At 49.8% G+C, this 22,551-nt stretch overlaps 2 protein-coding genes across 5 annotated transcripts; both read right to left on the bottom strand.

The window, feature by feature from the left end:
* Positions 1-544: 544 nt before the first annotated feature.
* SYCE1L (synaptonemal complex central element protein 1 like) lies at positions 545-12,420 on the bottom strand. 2 transcript variants are annotated; one of them, XM_032613303.1, is made up of 12 exons: positions 12,307-12,420; positions 7,038-7,100; positions 5,064-5,123; positions 4,798-4,872; positions 4,170-4,217; positions 3,850-3,904; positions 2,566-2,649; positions 2,255-2,318; positions 1,342-1,411; positions 1,168-1,255; positions 875-953; positions 545-686 (listed from the first exon to the last, which is right to left on the bottom strand). In XM_032613303.1, the coding sequence occupies exons 1-12, from the start codon at positions 12,365-12,367 to the stop codon at positions 618-620; spliced, it is 816 nt and encodes a 271-aa protein (XP_032469194.1). In that variant the 5' UTR covers positions 12,368-12,420; the 3' UTR covers positions 545-617. The 2 variants fall into 2 exon arrangements, with proteins under 2 accessions (XP_032469194.1, XP_032469193.1); XM_032613302.1 differs by having other exon boundaries at positions 556-953.
* MON1B (MON1 homolog B, secretory trafficking associated) lies at positions 10,312-21,826 on the bottom strand. Of its 3 annotated transcripts, none has more exons than XM_032613300.1 (6): positions 21,696-21,826; positions 20,994-21,151; positions 18,799-19,119; positions 17,454-18,273; positions 16,940-17,087; positions 10,312-13,811 (listed from the first exon to the last, which is right to left on the bottom strand). In XM_032613300.1, exons 2-6 carry the CDS (start codon positions 21,139-21,141, stop codon positions 13,602-13,604), a joined length of 1,647 nt encoding a protein of 548 aa, XP_032469191.1. In that variant the 5' UTR covers positions 21,142-21,151; positions 21,696-21,826; the 3' UTR covers positions 10,312-13,601. The 3 variants fall into 3 exon arrangements, with proteins under 3 accessions (XP_032469191.1, XP_032469190.1, XP_032469189.1); XM_032613299.1 differs by having other exon boundaries at positions 21,566-21,704; XM_032613298.1 differs by lacking the exon at positions 21,696-21,826 and adding an exon at positions 21,368-21,552.
* Between the last annotated feature and the right edge of the window lie 725 nt (positions 21,827-22,551).

Here is a 22,551-nt window from a genome sequence, read left to right as displayed (position 1 = left end):
ACATCCTTAACAGTCCTGCACTCCGAGGAGACTGGGGTAAGGGCACCCCAGATGACGACACAGCAGGGCAAAAGCCCTGAGATGACAAGGTGCTTGGAGAAGGGTGGAAAATCAGCTGTGTGGCTTGAAGCAAACGTGTGAGGGTGTGAGAGGTGAGGCCAGGTAGGCGGGCAGGTCCGAGGGAGTCTGTGGGTAATGCAGGGACTCTAGGAGGCTGGGATTTTACTCTGAACCACAGGAGACTGACAGGACCTGCAGCGGGTTTTTAACACGTCCCTTCTAGCCCTTAGTGGTAAAACAGACGGTTCAGGAACCCGAGATGAGGCCGTGGAGATGGAGTGGTCTTGACACCCACCCAGTCATTGAGCTGTCGGGGGCGTATACAGAGCTCCCGCGTCCTGAGCCGGCCAAGGGACTGGTGGGCAGAGTCCGGCGAGGCCCCGCCCAGACTTCCGGAACCACTCCCCCTTCTCCCGGAGAGAGGAAGGGCACGACCCCCACCCGCAATGACTCCTGTGGCACAGACTCAGCCGGGGAGCTGGAGGATGGTCCGCAAACGTCGCCTTTATTTCCGGGCGGCACTTGAAGGAAGGTGGGGTCGGGTGGGTCCTACTGGCCTAGGGGGGCGTCAGGGCCAGCTCCGCCGGCGGCGCCAGGTCGCCCTCGCCGGGGAGCTGGGGGCCGGCCTGCGGGAGCTGAGAGTCAGGCTTTGGGGCCCTGGCGCCCGCCCACGCTGGCCCGCGCCGCCCTTTCCCTGTCCCCACCGCCCCGAGGACGCCCTGCACCCGCACACCCCCCTCTCAGAGGGGCTCCGGATCCCAGATCCCGCCCGCTGTGTCTTCGGCCCGTCTGGCCTCCATCCCGGGCTCTCTACCTCTCCGGCCCGGTCGTCTGGGGTGGTCTGAGTCTGGGCGGGGACCTGCCCCCCGAGTTTCTCCAGCTCCGCCTTCAGCCTGCGGAGAAGGGTCAGAGGAGAGGAGGAAGAGAGAGGGAGTGTGGAGGGGGCACAGGGAGGAAGCGACTGACACTCTGAGCCCTGAAGACAGCAGAGAAGCCCCGGCGGGAGGAGACCCCAGCCCGCGGAGGCCCCGCCCTTCTGGGAGGGGCAGAAGGGGAGGTGTTGGCGGGGCGGACCTCGGGCCCCACCCCCGTCCTTTCCCCTCTTACCCGTCTTTCTCTGCCGGGGCGCTCTGGACCTCGGGCGGCGAGCGCAGCCGCCGCTCCACCGTCTCCAGCTTGGCCCGCGCCTGCCTCTCTGCGTGTGGGCGGGGCGTCATGGGCGGGGCCGGGAGCTCCCGCCTGCCGCCCCGGCTCCGACCCCACCCCGCGCAGGAGTCCCACCTTCGGTGAGCAGCTGCTCCTTGCTGCTCTGCAGGGCACGGATCTCCCAGGCCAGTCGCTGCTTCAGCATCTGTGAAGAGAGAGAGAAGCCTTGTCCGTCCAGCTGTCCTCCTGGCCCCTCCTCCTTCGCGCCTCTCGGGAAGTCCTTACTTGAATTAGGGCGTTCATTCATTCATTCAGCTCTCCGTGAATTCTGTGTGCAGCTTCTGCTGTGGCCGGGCGCTGGCATAGATGCTCTCCCCCTCAATCACTTCCCATGTCCCCGTGTACCTTAAACCTCATCTCTTCCCACTGTCTCATCCCCCAGCCTCACTGTTTGCTCTTCCTCAAATACTCCAGGCACAGTTCAGCCTCCCAGGGACATTGGCACTCAGATACCCGCATGGCTTCCTCACTTCCTTCGTGTCTGTGTTCAGATGACACCTGCTCAGACAGGACTTCCCCACTGGCGTTTACATTATCTACTTATTTTCTTGTTTAGAGTCTGGGTATGCATCTCCTTGCTCCTAACCAACTTGGGGACAGCAAAGACTTGGCCCCTTTGGAATGCTGTTGGACACATGCAGAGACATTGGTTGAACGAAGGAATGCCCTGAACATGTCTGTCTGGTTCGGAGTTCCCATTTGCCACTGCAGGATAAGTACTCTAGGCAAGCAGGAGGGAAGCACGATCAGCAATGGCTACTGCAAAACTCTGGGCAATGGATGCTGGGTGTGGCAGTGGGGGATGATGAGACGTGGCTGGGTTTAAGGTAGAGGCTGAAGGACTGAGTTGAGGCGGTGAGAGGAAGAAAGGAGTCAAGGACTACCCCTCGGCATTGGGCCTGAGCAGTAGGTGGACCCTGGGCTGATCAGCAGAGACACTGAAGCCAGGGGAGGAGTGGCTTTGGTTGAGGCAATGATAATGGCTCACGTGGAATTCCCAGGGGTCCTTGTGCTGGCCTGTCAAATCCTCCAGTCGTTCTTCCACGTGCAACCTAGGGGCCGACATCCAGGAATGAGAAAACACATGGTGGGACTGACACCCAACCTGGCCCAGTCCGGGGGTTTCTCATTCATAGGCCTTCAGATCTTTGCCTGGTGGTCCCTTGCTAGGAGCCCCTTTATGGGCTTTTTCCTCCAAGCCTTGCTTCCAACAGCACCACTTCCAACAAACTCTCCCTCATGCAAGCCCCACTCCCATTCCCCACACCGCGCCACCCCAGGCCCTAGACCCAGGGTTACCCCGGCTTCCTCTGTCCTTGACTCTCTGTGATCTGAGAGTTATGGATAGAAATTTGTTCCATGTGCTCCGCCAACATGTACTTCCTGGGAAAGGAAAGAGAACCCTCAGTTATATTCTCTGAATGAGCCCCCACTCCTTCCAGCAGGAGAGGGGCTGGGTGTCCTCATTCTCCTTTCCTCTGAGCAAATGTGAACCTTTATAGGCCTCTCTTGACACTATCACCCTGTCCATTCTGTCCCCCATCAAACCATGCCTTCCCAAGAAACCTTTGTGAAGGGTACAGTAGTTTAGTTTCATAAATTATAAAGTCCTAGATTGAGGCCTGGATCTGCTATTCCACTGTGATTTGGACAAGTTATTTAACCTCTCTGGGTCTCAGTTTCCTCATATGTAAAATGGTGGTACTGTCATTGCGAGGATTAGTTGATAAATGAACATAAACTGCTCATCAGACAGTGGTAGGTGTGGTGTGGTTAAGCATATATACACTTTAACTAACTAACAACAAGTTTTACCACATTATTAAAATCATGATGTGCCAGCATTTGAGACTTCTGGTCACAAGAATGTAAAGGTTCAAAGGATGGAGAGATAGATGGATAGATGGCTGGATGGACAGTGAACTGGATGGGTGAATGGTAGGCTGGAGAGATGATGTCTGGTTAGAGAAATGATGAGTGGAGGGGTGATGGAGGGATGGAGAAATAAAGGAAAGATTGTCAGAAGGATGGATAGCTGTCTGGATGGATGGCTGGGGAAAGAAATGAATGGTTAAATGGATGATTGGAAAGGTGGAGAGAAGATGAATGAATGATTGGATGGGTGAAAGATGATTAGATGGAAGGCTGGAGAGATAATGGCTGTCTGTCTGGATGAAGAGTTGGATAGTTGTACAGATGTATGTACGGATGAGTGGGACAGTGGGTGGATGGGTGGGTAGATGGATGGCTGGGTAAATGGGTGGCTGGGGTCATAAGTGAGTAGACAGATAAACAAATGAATGGATGGCAGAAGAACTGGCTAACCAATAGGGGAAGACTTAGAATAATACCAACGGATAAAATTTATTTGATAAAGAAACTAGCAATGAATGATTAAATGAGTTCATTTTAACACCACCACTTAATATTAATGATGAAAAGGGGTGTCTCTTGTCTGGCCACTCGATTTTATAGAAAGGGAAATTGAGGAGTGTGTGTCCAAGATTTATTTTCCCTAGCTCTTGCCCACTCCTCCCTCGGGCTGGGGAAAAAGGCGGGGAAGAGCTGGGCAGGACCTCTTACCTCTGAGCCTCACTTTCCTTCCTTTGGCAGTGCAGCTGGAGGGTCCTCAGTGCCTCTGTGGGAGGAGGAACCAAGGGGCTTTGTGAGAGCTCTTGAGAACTCAGGGCTGGGTAGAAGCAAGGGGCCTTGCCTCATGCTGGGCATTGGAGGGCACTGACTCAGTGCTTACTCCGAGTCAGATGGCAGCCAAGGGAGAGATCTGAGCAGAGAGGGGGCCACCCTGACTCAGATGTCAGGGGGATTCCTCTGGCTGTCTGAGAACTTCAGGCATTTGTGGGGTGATGTGGTAGAATAATGAGGACGAAGCAGCTGGTAAATACCTTGCTTTTTGCTCAAAACCTCCTCCAGGTGCACTTTCTCTCCATTCACTGGAAAACACAATGACACTTTGAGTCTCCAGGGGCCTCATCCTGTGCCCCGACTGCAACTTCATGCAAAGGGAAGGCCCAAGGTCACAAAGAAGATATGATACAGCCTCAGGGGAGGAGAGGTATCTCCTCACCAACCGTGCACCCATCTCCCGCTGGGGACCATCCTGGTCCAGGTTTTCCCGCTCGGGGCACACATTCCCTGTAAGTGCCGAAGTAGTGAAGGGCTGAAGGGCTCCCTTGTGTAGGATGCCTATGGTTTATACTGAGGGTAGAGATGATGAGAAATACAAAAGTACACCACATCAAGTAGAAATTAAGGCTGTGAAGAAATAAATCAAGCAGGGGAGTGAGAGAAGGTGGTGTTCTATTTTTAGAGGGGGCCATCAAGGTAGACCTGTTGGGGTGAAGTTTCAGCTGAGAGCTGAAAGGTGACTCGAGATAGCACGAGGCAATGTGGATTATGTAGGACGAGAACCTCTCAGGTGGACGGAACAGCCCTTGCAAAGACCCTGAGGTGTGCACAGGAATGTCAGCACTGGTCATGAGATCTCTGGGTCCCTCTTCTGGTCCCACTTACAGGAGTCCAGGTCCCTACGCAGGGCCTCCCAGAGAGCTTGGGCTTCTCCCAGTTCCTCGCTGGATTTCTTCTTTGCTGGGTCAAAAAAGGGAAGAAGAGACGGTGTGACTGCAGCCACTAGCCTTGCTATTCTCTCACAGACCATGACACTGCGCACTCATCTTCAGGCAGCCCGGAGGGGCCTGGATCTCATAGATGAAGAAGTGGAGACTTTCAAAGCCCAGGTCCCTCTTGGGCAGCTGGCCGTCTAACGTCCCAGAGCTTACCTTGCTGAAGCTCATTAATCCGGTTAATCAGGTCTTCGACCTGTGGCTCCAGGCTTCCCTCTGCAGAAGGAAAGAAAGATTGAGCCAGAGAAGGCAGATGCCTGGCTGTCTAAGGCAGAAGGAGGGGGCGGGTGTTGCCACTCTGTCTCTGCTGCTATGGATCAGAATTATTGCGTGTGCGCTGTGTCCCAGGCTCTGTAAGAACCCCTTGCAGGGCTTGCATGCTGGGTGGGAGAGATGGACACTAAACAAAGATTCATGATGTCAATGCTGGTGGCAGGAAACGCCAGGAAGGGAAATAAAGTGAAGCAAGGGGCTGAAGAATGAAAGGGTAGAAGGTGCCTCTTGAGATGTGGAGAGGCCCCAAATGATGTGAAGGATGACAGCCCTGCAGTTCTGTGGGGTGGGGGACACGCCAGACAGAAGGACGATGAGTGCAAAGCCCCCGCAGTGGGGCTGAGTGAGGCACATGCCCAAAATATATGGCCAAGCGGTCTGCTGTGGCTCGCGTGGCTCTAGTGAGCTAGTGGAGAGTAGCTGGAGGCCAAGTGGGGAAGTGGGAGTGGCAGATCGCCCAGGGCCTCCTGGGATGTGGTAGAGGCTTCTACATGGAAATCTGAATGTGCTGGGAGACAAGGGAGACCCCCCTGCCCCCCCATGAAAAGGCTGGCGGGGTGGGTTGTCGCTTCTGTCCACCTGGACTCTGGTGCTGACCTCATATGAGGTATGGGGAAAATGTCATTTTGACAACTATCAAGTTCTCCAATGACAGGGAGATCAACTGTCTCTTTAAGGCGTCATCGCTAACGTCTCACATTCCGAATTTCAGTGCTCCGTATGGGGAAGCCCTCCTCGTCTCTCTCTGGCTTCAAGGTTGGAAGCACAGGGTTGAGATAAAAATCTGCCCAACCCTCGCTGGGTCTCACTACCAGCCTGTGAGACACTCTGGAGTTAAGTTCAAGTTCTGGATTTCCAGAGGCCACTACCTTCATCTCCTGTGACTTCCGGGAGACTGAGTGCTCTCCGAGGTGCTGATTATGATACAAACCCCTGGGGTCTTTGTTTTACTGGAGACGGGCAGTCACTGCATTTTCAATCACGCAATTCCTCTACCTAAGTTTAGTCTAGGCAGCAGTTCCAATGTACTTTTGCATGTGGCCACAGAGTCAGGGGAAGGGGAGGTTCCCCTTTATTTGGAACAGACCAATGGATTGTAGTATTTTAAGCTGCTGATGGACTGGGGGGGATCCAACCTCAAACACGGCCAGAACTCTGCCCCAGCCCCGTTGTGGGTACTGGATGCTGGCTGGCTCCCAGTCTCCCATCAACAAGCAAAGCTGTTTGCATTGCCATTTGTATATTAAAAAGGAGGGCAAAGAATACACACCCAAGAATGTATGTTTTTTAATGTCTAGAAAAATACCTACGAATTTAAAAATAGTTGCTGCTGGCAATGCGTCAGGGAAATGGATGGCTGGGGTGTGTGTGAGCGTGTGTGTGTGTGTGTGTGTGTGTGTGTGCGTGTGTGTATGTGCGTGCATGCATATGAGTGTTGGAGGGTAGGGTTTTCCATCCCTTTATACTTCTTGAACTTTTTTTTTTTTTTTTTTGGTGGTACGCGGGCCTCTCACTGTTGCGGCCTCTCCCGTTGCGGAGCACAGGCTCCGGACGCGCAGGCTCAGCGGCCATGGCTCACGGGCCCAGCCACTCCGCGGCATGTGGGATCTTCCCGGACCGGGGCACGAACCCGTGTCCCCTGCATCTGCAGGCGGACTCTCAACCACTGCGCCACCAGGGAAGCCCTACTTCTTGAATTTTGAAGTTGTGTTTTTGGTTTAAAGAATTAAATTGTATAAGAGGGAGAAAGTGCAACGGGATAATTTCCCAAGGTTGTGAGCTGAGAGGGTGGGTTTGAACCACATCTTCCTGACTCAAAACCTCAGGCTAAGCCTCAGACACGAGGAGGCACATGACCTTTCTGCAGCTTCTTCACCATTTCCAGCAACTCTTCAGTCTTCTTTGAAGCCTTGGTCTGACCTGTGGAGACAAAAATCAGAATTGCAGCACCCAGTGACAGTGAGAGGGGACTGAGGAGAGGTCCAAGCTAATCTGGGCAGGGAGGAAGAAAGCCTCACTGGGTTCTGAGGACACCCCTGGGCTGAACCAAAGATAGGCTGAGGGGCAGCTTTCCAGCCAGAGCAGGGTCCCTGCAGGACCCCTGTCCTTTTTTGTGTTTTTGGCTGCACCACACGGTTTGTGGAATTTTAGTTCCTTGACCAGGGATTGAACCCAGGCCCTTGGCAGTGAAAGCATGGAGTCCTAACCACTGGACCATCAAGGAACTCCCAGAACCCCGTCTTGTGTCTCTAGGGTTGATGGTGTGTGCTAGATGAATCAGGACCCCTAATGGCCGTTTCTTCCTGAGAGGTCAGAGAACACCACAGACATCCCTTTAATGAAATTCAGGTGTGAGAGAAGGGGATGCACTTTTGCTGCTACTGCTGTTCCAAATCAGTATGAAGTTTTAAGCAATGCAGTAGGACAGAACAATTTCATATGAATTTCTTTAAAATCAGTATAGGCCACAATTTGCAAATTCTTAAAGAACTGATGGGTCTAGGAAATGGTTTACTAATGGCTGCTAACATCCACGAAAGACAACTGAATATTATAAGCCTCCTGATGGAAGAACATAACACCACCTGTGAAGGATTCTGCTCCCCTCAATCCCAACCGAAAAAAAAAAAAAAAGGAAACGTCAACCTTTGTCACCTTTGCCAATGGGATAGGCAAAAACAGCATTTCATTTCAAACTTTCTGGTAGTAAATATTAAAAACTTCCTCAACTCCTCTGGATCAGAAATTCCACCTCTAGACATTTTAAGGAAATAATTAAGGATGGTGGGCAAGATCGTTCCATTGTTCATAATCTTAAAAGACGGAAGCAACTTACAGGTACCTTGGTTGACTACAGTACATTCAGAGGATAAAATTCTTTGCAGCCATTAAAACTCATGTTGCAAATCAGGGGTTCTTGGGGATTCCCTGGAGGTCCAGTGGTTGGGACTCAGCACTCTCGCTGCCGGGACCTGGGTTTGATCCCTGATCAGGAAACTAAGATCCCACGAGCCTCGGGGGGAAAAAACAATCAGGGCTTCTTGACCTAAGCTTATTAAATTTTGTTGAAATATTTGGTGGTATGTTCAGTTTCTTTACATCTTTTTGTCTTGTCTGAGATCTTTTACAAATTGGTATGTATTAATTTAATTTTGCATAAATCTCATTGCTTTTATCTGGTATCATTGGTTGGTATGTCTCCTCTGGAGACTTTTATGTTCTTTAAATATTCTTAATAGTTGGGATGAAATAAAAAAATTAAATCTACTTTAATAATGAAGGGAGATATTTGTGGTTACTTGTTTTGTTTTTAATATTATGAAAATTTCCAAAGGCACATGGAAGTAGAGAGGATACCATGATGAACTCCAGTTTACTTTGTCCAGATCTGACAATCATTAATATTTGCTTCAGCCGAAAAACACATATTTGCTTCAGCTATGTTTTTCTTGTGCTAAAGTATTTTCAAGCAAGCCCCAGACTTCATGACATTTCATCCCTAGATACTTCATTGAGTCTCAACTAAAAAAAAAGAAAGTCTCAACTACTAGAAGACATTTTCTTAGATGACTCCAATCCTATAATCACACCGACAAGATTAGCAATCATCACTAATCATCGGATCATTTATATCATAAAATGCCCACAACATATGTGGTTTCCCCTGATTGTCTCCATATGTCTTTCACAGCTGGCTTGTTGAACCATTTCTGTGAAGGCTCCATCTGTGTTTTTCCTCTCCACTGCATTTATTTTTTTATTGCAGTATGGTTGATTTACAACGTTGTGTTAGTTTCAGGTGTACAGCAAAGTGAATCAGTTATACATATGCATATATCCACTTTTTTTTTTTAAAGATTCTTTTCCCATATAGGCCATTACAGAGTATAGAATAGAGTTTCCTGTGCTATATAGCAGGTTCTTATTAGTTATCTATTTTATATATAGTAGTGTGTATATGTCAACCCCTATCTCCCAGTTTATCCCTCCTCCCACCCTTATCCCCTGGTAACCATAAGTTTGTTTTCTACATCCATGACTCTACTTCTGTTTTGTAAATTTGTACCCATTTGTACCTTTTTTAAGATTCCACATATAAGCAACATCATACAATATTTGTCTTTCTGTGTCTGACTTACTCAGTCTCACAATCTCTAGGTCCATCCCTGTTGCTGCAAATGGCATTATTTTGTCCTTTTTTATGGCTGAGTAATATTCCATTTTATATATGTAACACATATTCTTTATCCATTCTTCTATTGATGGACATTTAGGTTGCTTCCATGTCCTAGCTATTGTAAATAGTGAACACTGGGGCACATGTATCTTTTAGAATTATGGTTTTCTCTGGTATATGCCCTCAGAATGGAGAAAATATTTGTAAATGAAACAACTGACAAGGGATTAATCTCCAAAATATACAAACAGCTCATGCAGCTCAATTAAAAAAAAAAACAAAACACACAATCAAAAACGGGCAGAAGATCTAAATAGACATTTCTCCAAAGAAGACATACAGATGGCCAAAAAGCACATGAAGAGATGCTCAACATCACTATTAGAGAAATGCAAATCAAAACTATAATGACGTATCACCTCACACCAGTCAGAATGACCGTCATCCAAAAATCTACAAACAACAAATGCTGGAGAGAGGGTGTGGAGAAAAGGGAACCCTCCTGCACCGTTGGTGGGAATGTAAATTGGTATAGTCACTAAGGAGAACAGTATGGAGGTTCCTTAAAAAACTACAAATAGAACGACCATGTGATCCTCTCCACTGCATTGCTAATCCTAGTCACACAGTAAGATCATAGGTGATCAGTTAATCTTTCAAATAGTCCAGCTAACATCTTGACAAAAGTTTTAAAAAATCAATGTGACAGAGCTTCCCTGGTGGCGCAGTGGTTGAGAGTCCGCCTGCCGATGCAGGGGACACGGGTTCGTGGCCCGGTCCGGGAGGATCCCACATGCCGCGGAGCAGCTGGGCCCGTGAGCCATGGCCGCAGAGCCTGCGCGTCCGGAGCCTGTGCTCCGTAACGGGAGAGGCCACAACAGTGAGAGGGCCGTGTACCGCAAAACAAACAAAAAAAATCAATGTGACAAAACAAAACAGCCTATAGAGCATGAACCCCTTTGAAACACTTTATTTTGAAATAATTTCAGATGTACTGAATACATAAAAGTTGTAGAAATAGGCCACAGGGTTATTTGCCCTTGTATCAGATTTCCCATTTGTGAGCATTACTGCACATAAATTGCAGGCATCATGACCCATTATTTCTTAATATTCCAGTATGTATTTCCTATTTAGAAGGGGACTCTACCAGGTAACTGCAGTATAACCATCAAAACAGAGATGTTAATATTGACCAATATTAATGTATGATCCTCAGATGCCATTCAGCATTTTTTCTCTTATATTTTAATATTATTTAGCACTACTTACATTTTCCTTTCTAAAAACTTACAAAAATGCTTCCACCTCTACACAGCCCCCAAAATCCAAGTCTCTTGTTGAGAGTCACCAGTTAGGCCTTTAGCCTTCAGACATTTTTCTAAGCAGCACACATAGCGCTGTAGTTGAACTGCCTCTTCTTTTTTTTTTTCTTTTTTTAATCCCAACTTTGCTTTTCTCTCATAAGAATATGATCTCTTTTGAAGCTCACTCGCTGTTAATGAATCACCATCTTCTCTTTTTAAAATTAATTTTAATTAATTAAATTAAATGGGAATTTTTTTCCTGCCTCTTAAGAAAAAATGTCCACTATACAGGCATTCCATAATGCATGGATATACCTAAATTTAGTCATTTCGTGATTGCGCCTGTGTTTTGCTTCCATCAACAACATTCCAATGACCCTGCTTGGTCCACACATCTGTGTATTCTAAGATTACCAAGCATGGTGACTGAAGATATGAAAATACCAGATATATTTTTCTGAAGCCAATTTTGATGGGTTAGAAATGGTAACTTGATATGCTTTTCAACTTTCTCCATTGCTGGCGAAGTTGATCAAAACTTCCTTTTTAAAAAAAAATTGATAATAATAGTCTTTTTCTTTTTTTAAAGCACAGTGGCAGCTATACTAAGTGCTTAATAAGGAAGATTTATTGGCATGTCTTATTTCTTGTTGAAAGCTTGCACTCAATGTGAGGCCAAAATCTAAGAGAGCTCTCAGTGTTAGCTATTTCATTATTCACGCAGTAAAAAAATTACTGAGCACCTACTATATGCCAAGCAGGCATTGTTTCAGGTGCTGGGGAAACGGCAATAATTGGTCTGTTCTCATGAAGCTCACATCCTAAGACAGACAATATACAAGTGCATAATTATTGTCATCTGCATAGATATATCTGGAAAGATGCAATCCAATGTGCTCGTTAATATGATGGTTTAGAGCGTGTAGGAAAGGTGGTCAGAGATCAATGAAAGGAGGGCCGAGAGTCGAAACAGTTGATACAGAGCGATGGGTACAAGGGCATTCATCATGCTATTTCCTGTGCTTTGGTACATTTTGAAACTTTCTGTAATTAAAAAAAAATGCTAGTGGCTAACAGGGGATCATTGTCTTGGGAGATTTTCTTCTTTTGGCTAGACCTAAATTTCTAACTCCCTCTAGGAAAATTTTGGCTTTCCTCTCACTGGGGTGTGTGATGTCAATATCAACAAAATGCCCTGGAGAATTTTCTCCAAAGAAGCCGTCTGTGAGAGTGGCCATTCACAATTAAGATTTAAGAGTCCATGCAAAGTGTGATGTGCTGGGTGTGAACTCATGATATTGGGGAATTACTGTTGATTTTCTTAGCTATGGCAGCAGCCGAGTGGGTTCTGTGAGACCACCCACCCCTCTTTTGTTTGAAGAGATGCATACTGAAGTATTCAGTCTATTGTTTACTTTAAAATACGTAAGCAATATAGCCAATAAAGTTGACAGCAATTAATCGACCTGCTGAGAATATACATGTTATTTATCTGCACTTTGTTGAAGAGCTTTTTTTTGTTTTTATAAAAGGCTTACAATTTTTCTGCTTTAAGTACTGCTCTCAATATTTCATTATTGTAAGGGCACGAAGCCTCCCTTCCTTCTACCCTGGCCACCAGAGGCCCACTTGCCCTCAATACCTTCTGCCTCCTCAAGGACTACCGGTGGCGCCGCTTTGGAAGGGTCCAACTTCCCCGCCATTTTCCAACGCTCGCACGACTGGCGCGCCTGCGCTTGGGACGATGATTGGCTTAAAAAAAAAAAAAATCACGCGAGGGCGTATACGCTGTGCAGAGCGCACGCGTCCAGTGCGTGTCTGTGCGTCAGTTGACCAGGGTGAGGAGCGATGGGCTTTCAGCTCCCGGGAGGGGACAGCCCAGAGCCCCCGAGCGACAGTTGGCCCGCACGCGTGCACCACGAGGCCTGCAACTCCAGGTTAGAGAAAAGAAGGGCAAAACTAGGGTCTTGGTCGTTGGCGAGTGAGCGCTGCGTGCACGCATGGAAATTACAGGCAGGTCTCGCCATCTCCCTCTCTAAGATGCTTGTGTTGTGCAGGTTGTGCAAGTCTGGGACAAATGGCCATACGCTGTGTGGTGGTACGCAAGCGTTGAGTCCCTTTTCGTTCACGAATCCTCACTTAACAGCCTATGAGAGGTTAGGTATCGCCATTTCACGAGTGAGTAGAATGGGCCGTGGAAGGTAAGTGGATCTATGTAAAAATTCTGGATCTCAGCCACCATGTGAAGTCAGGTGCTTTGCCCCGGGTTACACAGACAGGTAGACGCTGGAGGCCATCTTCTCAATATTAGCAGCAGCCAGCACTGATGGGGGTCATTTTTGACTGGGTAAAGATGAAGTACATGAAGCACAAAGGAATGTCCTTATGGGGGTCGGTTTTAGGCTTTTTATATGCAGTTTTTTTCTGTAAAATATCTTCAGGCCGTTTCTGGGCACAGGCTGGTCCTGCATTCCAATTCCAGAACCCCCGTGGGCCACCCAAGGAGACCCTGGCCAGCCCTGGACCCTCAGGGCTGAGATCTCAGTGGGGGAGGCAAACCCCTGATGCAGGACGGAGGGTGTGGTGCCCAGGACTGGAGGAGACGGTCCCTGACAGAGGCTGTAACATCATCCAAGTGGAGGTGTGGCAGAGGGAGGGGAAGAGGGAGTCCTAAGGATTTCCCCAGCGGTGGAGGGGCAGAAGGGGGCTGGGGAAGCAGCCTGCTCACCTGTGTGCAGTCACACTGCCACCCATCGCTCATGTGTGGGCAGCCCCCCAGATCTCGCTCCATTGCCCGGGGAGACAGAGACCAGTCACAGACACCACCACCGGCAACCCCCCCCTCCCCCCCGCCCCGGCCCATTTCCAGGGTGGAGACAGGAAGTAAAAGCCAAAGGTGGTGGTTCCCCACACGGCACAGTCTGGGAGCTCCGCCTCTCAAGGTCCAGTAAACAGGCCATTATGGGAAGCTTGGTCCGCGGAGGCAGCTGGGGCTGCTGGGGGCGTGGAGTACTTGGGTGGGTAACGAATGAACAGACGATCCTCCTCTTTCTTCACCCAACGCAGGAGTTTGGTCACTACGAGGATGGCACCTGCCTTGGTCACCAGGGGGCTGAGGCAGGTGTACAGCTCAAATTTGGAGGTCACCTGGGGGTTTGAGAGGAGACAGGGTCAGCCGTGCCCGGTGCTGTCCACCCCACCCTAGCCCCATACCTGTCCCGTTTGGAAGGTGCACCTGGCAGCAGCTCCTCCTTGGTGCTGCCTGGTCAGTGGGCTAAAGTGGGTAAGCTGATGCTATCGTATCATGAGTGGGCCAAGGGATCAGCGAGATCTAGTGGCTTCAGCTGGGTGATGCTGGCTCTGTGTGTGCGTATGTACACTCTCTGGACCTCAGTTTACTCGTGTGCACTGGGGATGGTGACAACAATGCTTAACGTTTAATGAGCAATGGTTGTATACAAAGTCCTGTTCTAAGCTCCACACACCTGTTTTTATCATCTGTAGCCTGGGCATAATAGGAGGATTAACGCAATTTAATCTTCCTTCCAACCTGAGAGGCTTAACCTGACCAGGTCACCAGCACCTTTCCACATCACCTCTCTCTGCTCTCCCCCTCGCTCTCTCTGGTCCAGCCACTCTAGCCTCTCCTTGCTGTTCCTCAAACATAACCAGGCTCAGCCTCACCTCATGGCATTTGCACAGTCCTTTCCCTCTGCCAGGTGTACTGTTCCTGGAGATACCCACACGACCTGGGACCTCCCCTCCCAAATGACATGACAGTGGATGTCATTTCCTGACCACCCGATTTAAAATCCTGGGCCTACCAGATCTTGTTTTTGAAATACCGTCCTCCACTGAAAGGTACAAGGGCTCATTGGACAGATGGCCAGTTTCAGGACTGGCACAGAGAAAATACAAAATGAGCTTGGACTGTCTTCTTGTGCCAGAAAGTTAGAAGTGCTTAAGCGGTCATGCAGACGTGTCAAAAAGACACAGGGGCCAGTCTGGCTAAATCATGGCTCTGCTGGCTAACTCAGACAATTTGAGCACAAAAATAAATGAAAGGAAAAGACTTCAGCCCACTGAATTCAAGAAAATTCCATACTATAAAATTCAAAATTCAACAAATAAATAGGAGCAGGGAAAGTTCTTCCATGCAGTAGAATCTCAACCAATAAATGAAGTTATGATGGAGTTAGAAAAGTAACCATCTGGTAAATACTGGAGAAACAACTGTCAAAGGCAAAAATCATTAATGGATATTAAAATTAGGGGATGAAAATACGGTAAAAAAGAGAACACTGACATAATCACCACAAGATATTTACTAATTACAAAGGGCAAAAACACCTAACTTTAAAGTGGAGAAACCCAGCAGCTACCACCTTAATGAAGCGACAGAAGTTAACATCATCAATGGGATACAGTGACATTGCGGTCCTCCTGATATGAAGCAGAAAAGGACGCAACATCACTTCTGTGATACACTTGCCCAAAATGCATGACCTCAATTTAGTCTTGATAAAATATTAGAAAAACCCAAGTTGAGGGATATTCTACAAACTAACTGGCTGGTACTTTCTAAAACTGCCCAAGTCATAAAAGACAAAAAAAAGACTGAGGAAATGTTCCAGAATAAAAGAGGCTAGGGAGACACAATAAACAAATCTAATATGTGATCCTGGACTGGATTCTGGACCAGTAAAAGGACATTAGTGGGACAAGTGGTGAAGTCTGAATGAGGTCTGTGGATAAGATGTGATTGTACTGATGTTAATTCCCTGATTTAATGGGTTCCTGTGGTTATGTTAACATCTGGAGAAACTACGTGAAGGACCTATTTAAAGTAACTTTTTGCAACTTCTTTGTAAGTCTAAAATTGCTTGAAAATGAAAGCTAAAGAAATTTTATTTGATTAAATAAAATTCTCAGCCTAGAACAATGCCTGATACATAACAGGCATGCAAATAAATGATTTAATAAATATGCACTAAATAGCAGAATCTAGGGGAAAGTGCCATTTCCAGTGGAGTCACGTGACCAAACTCCCTGAAGCTGACCTTGAATAGACCCATAGGAAGTGAGGACAGGAGCCCTGAAGAGACCCCAGGGAAGGATACCCCAGGTGGAAGGCACAGCAGGGGACCAAGCCTATAGTGTTCAAGACTGCTGGGAACTCATGGAGTCAAAGCTCAACCGGTACCTGCAGACATGTGGGCGGGGCTCATGGGAAATCGGCGAGCACAGTGATGGTGGATAACGGGGCCTCTTGAAAGTCAAAGACACTCTACTGGTGGCTAACCAGGAGACACTCTACTGTAGACTGGTGGTTTGTCTACAAGTGTCAATGCATGTGTCTAAAAAGAAGAAAACTTAATTTCTGTTTTATGTGAAGAACAAATTCAGATTTGGCACTTTTGTGTTTTAAGTGCCTAAGAATGGAAAGAGATAATTAAAGAGTATTTAAGAAATTTAAGATCATGAACTGGGAGAGTCCTAGGCATAACTGCTAAGAATCTTGGAAACAGAAAAAGAAGTTGAGTGTCTGTCATGCAGTTTCCTTAAGCTACAGTGAACACCATCTTCTCTCTGGAAGGAGACAGAAACGAGGAGCAACTGTGCATGGTAATTTTCACTAAATTCTTCTAAGAATATTTACCTTGTTTACAACTGGATTCATTTATTCCTTCTAGTATTGACTGGAATACTCCAGTCAGATACAGGAATTTTTTGTGTAAGTGTAATTTCAAAAATTTCCACATGATGGCAGAAGATCCTAATATCTGGAAACATGTTATTGAATGAAATTCAGAAAACTTTGTATTTCAATTTTACCTGAAATAGTATGCGTCTTTTCATATTTCTGCTAGCAATTTTCACACTTGTATTGTCTGATAGAGACAGTTATTGCTACTTAGAACATTTTAAATGTTTTCAGTAATTTTAAAATTTTAAAAATAAATTTGTTTTTCCAGAAAAAAACCCAAAAAACCACCAGACTCTCTACTGGTTGTTTCTCTGGTATTTACCAGATGGTTACTGTTGACCGAGGGAACGGTCAACAGAATGGTGGGACTAAAGGTTCTGGACACTGCAACTGCTGGGTTTCACAGACACACGGAGTGGGGCCAGGACACTTCTGGAGGCAGAACCGCAGCCCAGGCCAAGTCGTGGTGCACTTGAAGGAGGCTGTCACAGCTGGAGGGGATACAGGGGAGGGAAAGAAGGCTTGAAGTGGGGCAGTTAACTCCTTCAGAGACCCCCACTCAACTCACCCAGGCCAGCAGCGTCTCCTTCTCAGCCACGTGGTAAATGAGGCGCAGGGGCCGGGAGGTGTTGTGGAGGCGCGCATGCAGGCGGTGGTACAGGTCGGACAGGCGCTGTCGCTCCTCCTGTCTGCTGTATGGGGCCTCCAGCTCTGGGCTGCAGTGATGGACGGAGGTGGGGGACAAGGTCAGTCTTGGGCTTTCTTGGCTGGCCTATCTCCCCTCAGTCTAGGGAGTTCAGTTAAGTTAGGAGCTGAGCCTCCCCCATTAGACTGGAGGCTTCACAGGGCCTAAGCTCCCCATCAAACTCGGGGATTCCTTGAGTCCTGGGGCCCTCCTCTCCATTAGAACAGGGGAATTCTCGAGGTTGGTGGCTGAACCTCCCGCATCGGGCAGGCCCATTCTATTGCATCTCTCTAGAGCATGGCTGGCTGTCTCTCCAGACTCACGTCTATGAGTTGCCGAACCTTCCAGTTAGATAAGCCTTCCCACCGGGCCACTTGCTCGCAGGGTAGGGGCCCACCTGGTAAACTGGGGCAGCTGGCGGTGATGGTCGGGGATGTCCAGCGGCTTATAGAGGAAGTGCCGGAGGCCGGCGGCCTCCACAGCCTGCACACTGTAGGCCGAGGCACCGGCCGATGGGGTGTTGGAGAAGCTGGCAGCCTCCCTGAGGGTGCGCATGGCCCCAAGGGAGTGCATGCCGTCCTCGACCAGGCGCCGGCAGGTGGCCATGTCGTGGAAGGCCTCGGGGTCGGTGCCGAGCAGCAGCAGGCAGACTGGCATGGCGTCCAGGCGGGCCACGTAGGCGTAAAAGAAACCATCGGGATTGAAGCGGGGCAGGCACACAGGCGCCCAGGCCTCGCCCGCCGCAAAGGCTGGTGCCCCCACCCAGTCCAGCAGCAACTGCAGGTCGGCTGGGTCCAGCCGGCACTCGGCCAGCACGGTCCGCTCCTGGGCTGCTGTCACCAGGCGGCCGCCAACCGCCAGCACCGAGAGGGCCAGGCCAGGCGCCGTGCAACGTCGGAGCAGCGCACCCAGCGCATCCCGCAGCGGGCGAGCGAGAGGGACGCAGCGCACGGCGCCCAGCAGCAGGGCACCCGGGTCCCGCTCCACACTGTCCAGAAGCCGGTCTAGAGTGCGCTCCGAGCCGGCCAGCAGGCGGCGGAGGTCGTAGTTCTGCTTGCGCGCGAAGATGCGGGCCACGCTGGCACGCGTCAGGGTGCTCACGATCTGTGCGTGCACGGCCATAAGCTCCCCCCGCAGCTGTGCCGCTGACTGAGGCGTCCTTGACACGGCCACCAGCAGCAGTGGGCCCTGCTGCAGGAACACCAGCTTGTGGTCCTCTGGGGGAGGGAAGGGGCAGGGGGTAGAGATGCGTCAGTGGTGACAAGACGGGCTCAGGTGGGGCTCTTCCACCCTTCCCCAGAAGGCATACACTCCTGGTCCAAGCCCACACGGTCACTCTAGGGACACAGCACTAAGGTAAGGACAAACTGGGGGAGTTTGGACATTTGCAGAGACACGACGGGATGGTCAGGGAATCAGGCACACAGCATGGGGTGAGGAAGATGCGGCAAGGACTAACAGAGCTAGAAAGGCGCCAACTCAGCCAAACAGCCCCCAAACTCACCCTCTTAGGCAAGAAGGAAATATCCAGCCAGTTACTTAGATCCCAGCGAGTTAATCACTCAGAACCCAGCAGGGCCAACAGACAGACACACGCCTGGCCAGCCTCCACACACACTGACTCACTCCTAACTAGCTGGATAGTCCCCCAGGCAGCCAGCCAGACAGAAAGACCTACTGCCGGACAGACAGCCACAGTCCCAGTCACCGTCACCTGTTCTGCCTCCTGCCCCTTTGCTCACCAGCATAGATGGCGCGAATGGCATCTCCTGCACTCTGCACAAAGGACACGAGAGCTGTCATCACACCCATGGTAGTTGACAATGCCTCCACGCTACCATACCGCGAGTAGATGGGCTTGCCAGCCTCACTCAGCACAAACACGTGCTTCCGCTTGCTGCGCCAGTCCTCGTCACTGGGGTCCCCGCCCTGGCCCCCTGAGCCACTCTCAGGGCCGCCCACGGGACTGTTCTCAGAGGCTGCCGGACCCCAGAACCCATAGGTGCATGATGGAGCCTCGGACTGGAGCAGCAGGCTGGGTGGCTGGTCCTTGGTCTCGGATCCTGAAAGGGAGCCCCTGGTGAGTCATCTGCCTGTGGACTCCCATTAACCCCATGTGCCCACAGACCAACCAAATCCCTACCAGCCCTGCAATGACCCCCTGCTGCTGACACAGACCTCCAGGTGTCTCCTCTGCCCCTCAATGACATCCACTAACACTTAGGTTTCAACGATCCCCCTAAAACTCCAATAATCCCATCTCACTGTCATTACTGAACCCTTTATATCCCTACAGACTAATTATTCCCCTTTCAATGACTGCCATTCCGAAGTCTTCAAAGCACTCCACTGCCTCTGAATGATTATCAATATCTTCCTCTTCAATGATTCCCCCATTAATCTCGGACCTCTCATTTATTTTCCTGGTGTCTACTCACCCCTCAATAGCTACCATTATATCTATTACCATCTGTGTCTTTGAATGTGCCCCTCACCACCCTAACCCCTTATATATTCTCACTGATGTCCACTGGTCCTAATGACCCCATTGACTCTCCCAGTCTTGGTGGTGACCACTAATCCAAATTCTGCCATGATTAGCCACTAACATCTGGATCTTTAGGACTCTCCTCACCCCCATTCATTCCCACTGCTGTTCACTAACATTCCAATGACCCCACATTAACATCACTAATACCTGGGTCGTCAATGACCTTCAATGACTGCCCCGACCCACAATTTAATCCACTCCATGTCCACTGCATTCCCAAGAATGACCACCGTTAACCTCTACTAACATCCAAGACTTCCAGTGACCTCCACTGACTCCCCTGACTTTTATTCTCATTGATATGACTTCCCTTTATTCTCACTGTTATCCACTCCCCTCCCTACAATAACCACCATAACATCCACTAACACACAGGACTTTAATGACCTCTGTTGCCCTTCACCATGACCATCATTAACATTCACCAATGAAATCCACAATTTCATTGCCCTCTACTGACTACCCTCCCATTTATTTTAGTTGATGTCCACTGATCCCCAGTGACAGCCAGTGTTATCCACTGGCAAACTATGTATCAATACTTTCCTCATAAAATCCCAATGACCTCATATTCCCTCATTTTCTCATTGACAGTCCCCAAGTACCTACTCCCAACACTTGCCAACAAGCTCTCAAAGACGCCCTCCCCCCACAATTACTGATTTTCAGTGAAGTGTACTGATCCTTCCCAATGACCGCATTAACATCCACTAATTCCAAAGTGGTCAATGAGCACTCATTCCGCAATGACTTCCGCTGATCCTCCACTCTATACCTTTACACGTACATCAGAGTCTTCAAAGATCTTCCTACTGGTCCTCTGACTCCCCAAATAATTTCACTGATGTCCACTGTCTCCCCATCAATGATCATCATTAACGTCCACAAAGATCTGGTTCCTTAAAGACGCCCTCCAACAACTCCCATCAACTCCTCAATGATGTAACTACTCTGAGCGCCCACTGGCCCCCACTGATCCCCTTTCCCACCTCAGTGATTTAAAGACCCCAAAGGGGTCAAAGGGGGACTGACTTCTAAATAGTCCCCCTTTGACCGTATTAACATTTTTTTGGTCATTCACTGACCTTAACATCCTCAATCCCTAGTGCCCCTTTCTAACCCCAACGGATCCCTTTCTGATTCTTCCATTACCTAAATTCATACCAACTCCCCAGTGAACATCCATTGACGCCCATTCATTTCTTTTTCACTCCTCAATGATTTAAACTACAACCTGAGTACACAATGACTTCCCACTGACCCAAGCTATGGTTTAAACTACTTCCCCGAGTCCCAAAAGGCTCCCCTCTGGTCCCCCTTGGACCTCCCCCAACAATAACACCCACTAGGGATTCCTTCCAAGACCCCAGTGAAGGGAATGCATACCTGTTTTTTCCACGCTCGCATCTCCAGTACCGGGTAGGTCCCTGCAAATCCCTCCACCGTCTCTAGCCTCCCCACTGGGGAACCGCATCTCCTCCAAGTCCTCCGCGTCCCCGGGGGCTGGGGCAGCAGTGCCTCCTCCGGCCTCCATCTGCACATCCCTGTGGGGGAGGGGAATGGAAAGTGACCCGCAGCAAAAGAAACTTCGTAAAAGCTGTTACTGAACCTGGCCCCCTTGTACACACTCCTGGGGCTCGTTTCCCCTCGCGTTTCAACAGGATGAGACATTCAAAAACACGACCACATACTTGCAACCTCCAACACTTTCCGAAAAGTGAGGCTCTACCGAGCCTCTGGAAATAAAGATATATAAACACCTGTTTTAACTCCGTATCTCAATTGGCCGGGTACCATTACTTCCCGCAGCCGCGGAAGCATCACACTTCCGGATGTGGCCGCTCTCTTGCCACACTTCCGGGTGCGACGCGGCTCTGAAGACACTTCCGGTTGCGGACCTTCATTCGCTCGCCGGGCGCCGGACCCCTCTCTCCCGCCGCCCACTTGTGTTCCCTCACCGTAGAGAAGGAGCGCGCCACTCCCGGATCTACGTCGGATCTGGCCCGGAACCCAGAGCCCCTTCTGCCCTCGTTCCCACCGCACCCGCACCAGCGGCTAACAGGGCCGAGTCCGGGCCACTTCTCGTACCCAAGGTTGCCGGCGTGAGGGGAGCGCGGATCACGTTCAGCCAATCCGGAGTACGGAGGGTGGCACTGCCTCCTTTATGGCCCAATCAAGCGAAGCCGTTCCGCCGCTTTCCGTCGGCTTCGTATCTCTACCAATACTGTGCGTCCGATTGCTATTGCACCCGCCGATCCCTTGACTGACGTCTCTCTGGACCCAATCGAAGATTCGAGCCTATTCCTCTCTTCACTGGAGGAGGTTCGCAGCCTAGGTCATGATAGATGCCCGTGCCTGGTCTATAGACGTGCTCGCCAGAACTGAGGCAACTTCACCCTCATTTATCCACCAGGAAAGGCAGGGGCGTGAGGGTGGAGTGGAGTCTGACAGAGAGAAAATGATTGACGGACGGACAGTCGCCGCTTCCAATCGGAGTGCCGTGCGCAGGCTGGTCAGCCTATGGGACTCAGCTTCTGAGGCGAGAGGCGGGCCTCTCAGATGTAGGAAGTATTCGTGGGTGTCTGGGTATTAAGGCAGGCGAAGGGCTTAGCGGCCTCTGGAAAAAGGCAAGCGCGAGCCGTGGACATGCTCATGGCGCAGAGGGGTGAGTTTGCAAAGGCAATGTGTAGGCTGATCAGGGCCTGCCCAGACCGGCAAAAGGCCGAGCTGACCTCACTTCCGAAGATAGGGCTCTGTGGGCGGAGCCATGCAGATTAGGAGCCCAGGCCTAACTGGGGTGCTTGTGGGCGAGGCTTTGGGAGCCTTCTGAGACCTCGTTGGTTGGGGAAAATGCCCCTTCGGCCTCTGAGCGCCACCACTGGCTGGACGAGGGTAGGGCAAGATGCCCGCCGCTGGGATCCGTCCCCTGGAGGGTGTCTAAGCT

Source organism: Phocoena sinus, chromosome 19 (genome assembly GCF_008692025.1).
Source record: "Phocoena sinus isolate mPhoSin1 chromosome 19, mPhoSin1.pri, whole genome shotgun sequence".
Classification (NCBI taxonomy): domain Eukaryota; kingdom Metazoa; phylum Chordata; class Mammalia; order Artiodactyla; family Phocoenidae; genus Phocoena; species Phocoena sinus.
Note: the sequence above shows the minus strand (reverse complement) of the source record. Positions and strands in the feature narration are given on the sequence as shown.

Coding starts and splice junctions, on each gene's coding strand:
- SYCE1L (XM_032613302.1), bottom strand. CDS start 12,367: ATGGCGGGGAAGTTGGACCCTTCCAAAGCGGCGCCACCGGTAGTCCTT. Junction 2,319..2,565: donor CAAGGACAGAGGAAGCCGGG/GTAACCCTGGGT, acceptor GTCGGCCCCTAG/GTTGCACGTGGAAGAACGAC. Junction 1,412..2,254: donor AGGACCCCTGGGAATTCCAC/GTGAGCCATTAT, acceptor CTCTCTTCACAG/ATGCTGAAGCAGCGACTGGC.
- MON1B (XM_032613300.1), bottom strand. CDS start 21,141: ATGGAGGCCGGAGGAGGCACTGCTGCCCCAGCCCCCGGGGACGCGGAG. Junction 19,120..20,993: donor TGCGAGCGTGGAAAAAACAG/GTATGCATTCCC, acceptor GCTCCCTTTCAG/GATCCGAGACCAAGGACCAG. Junction 18,274..18,798: donor CATTCGCGCCATCTATGCTG/GTGAGCAAAGGG, acceptor TCCCTCCCCCAG/AGGACCACAAGCTGGTGTTC.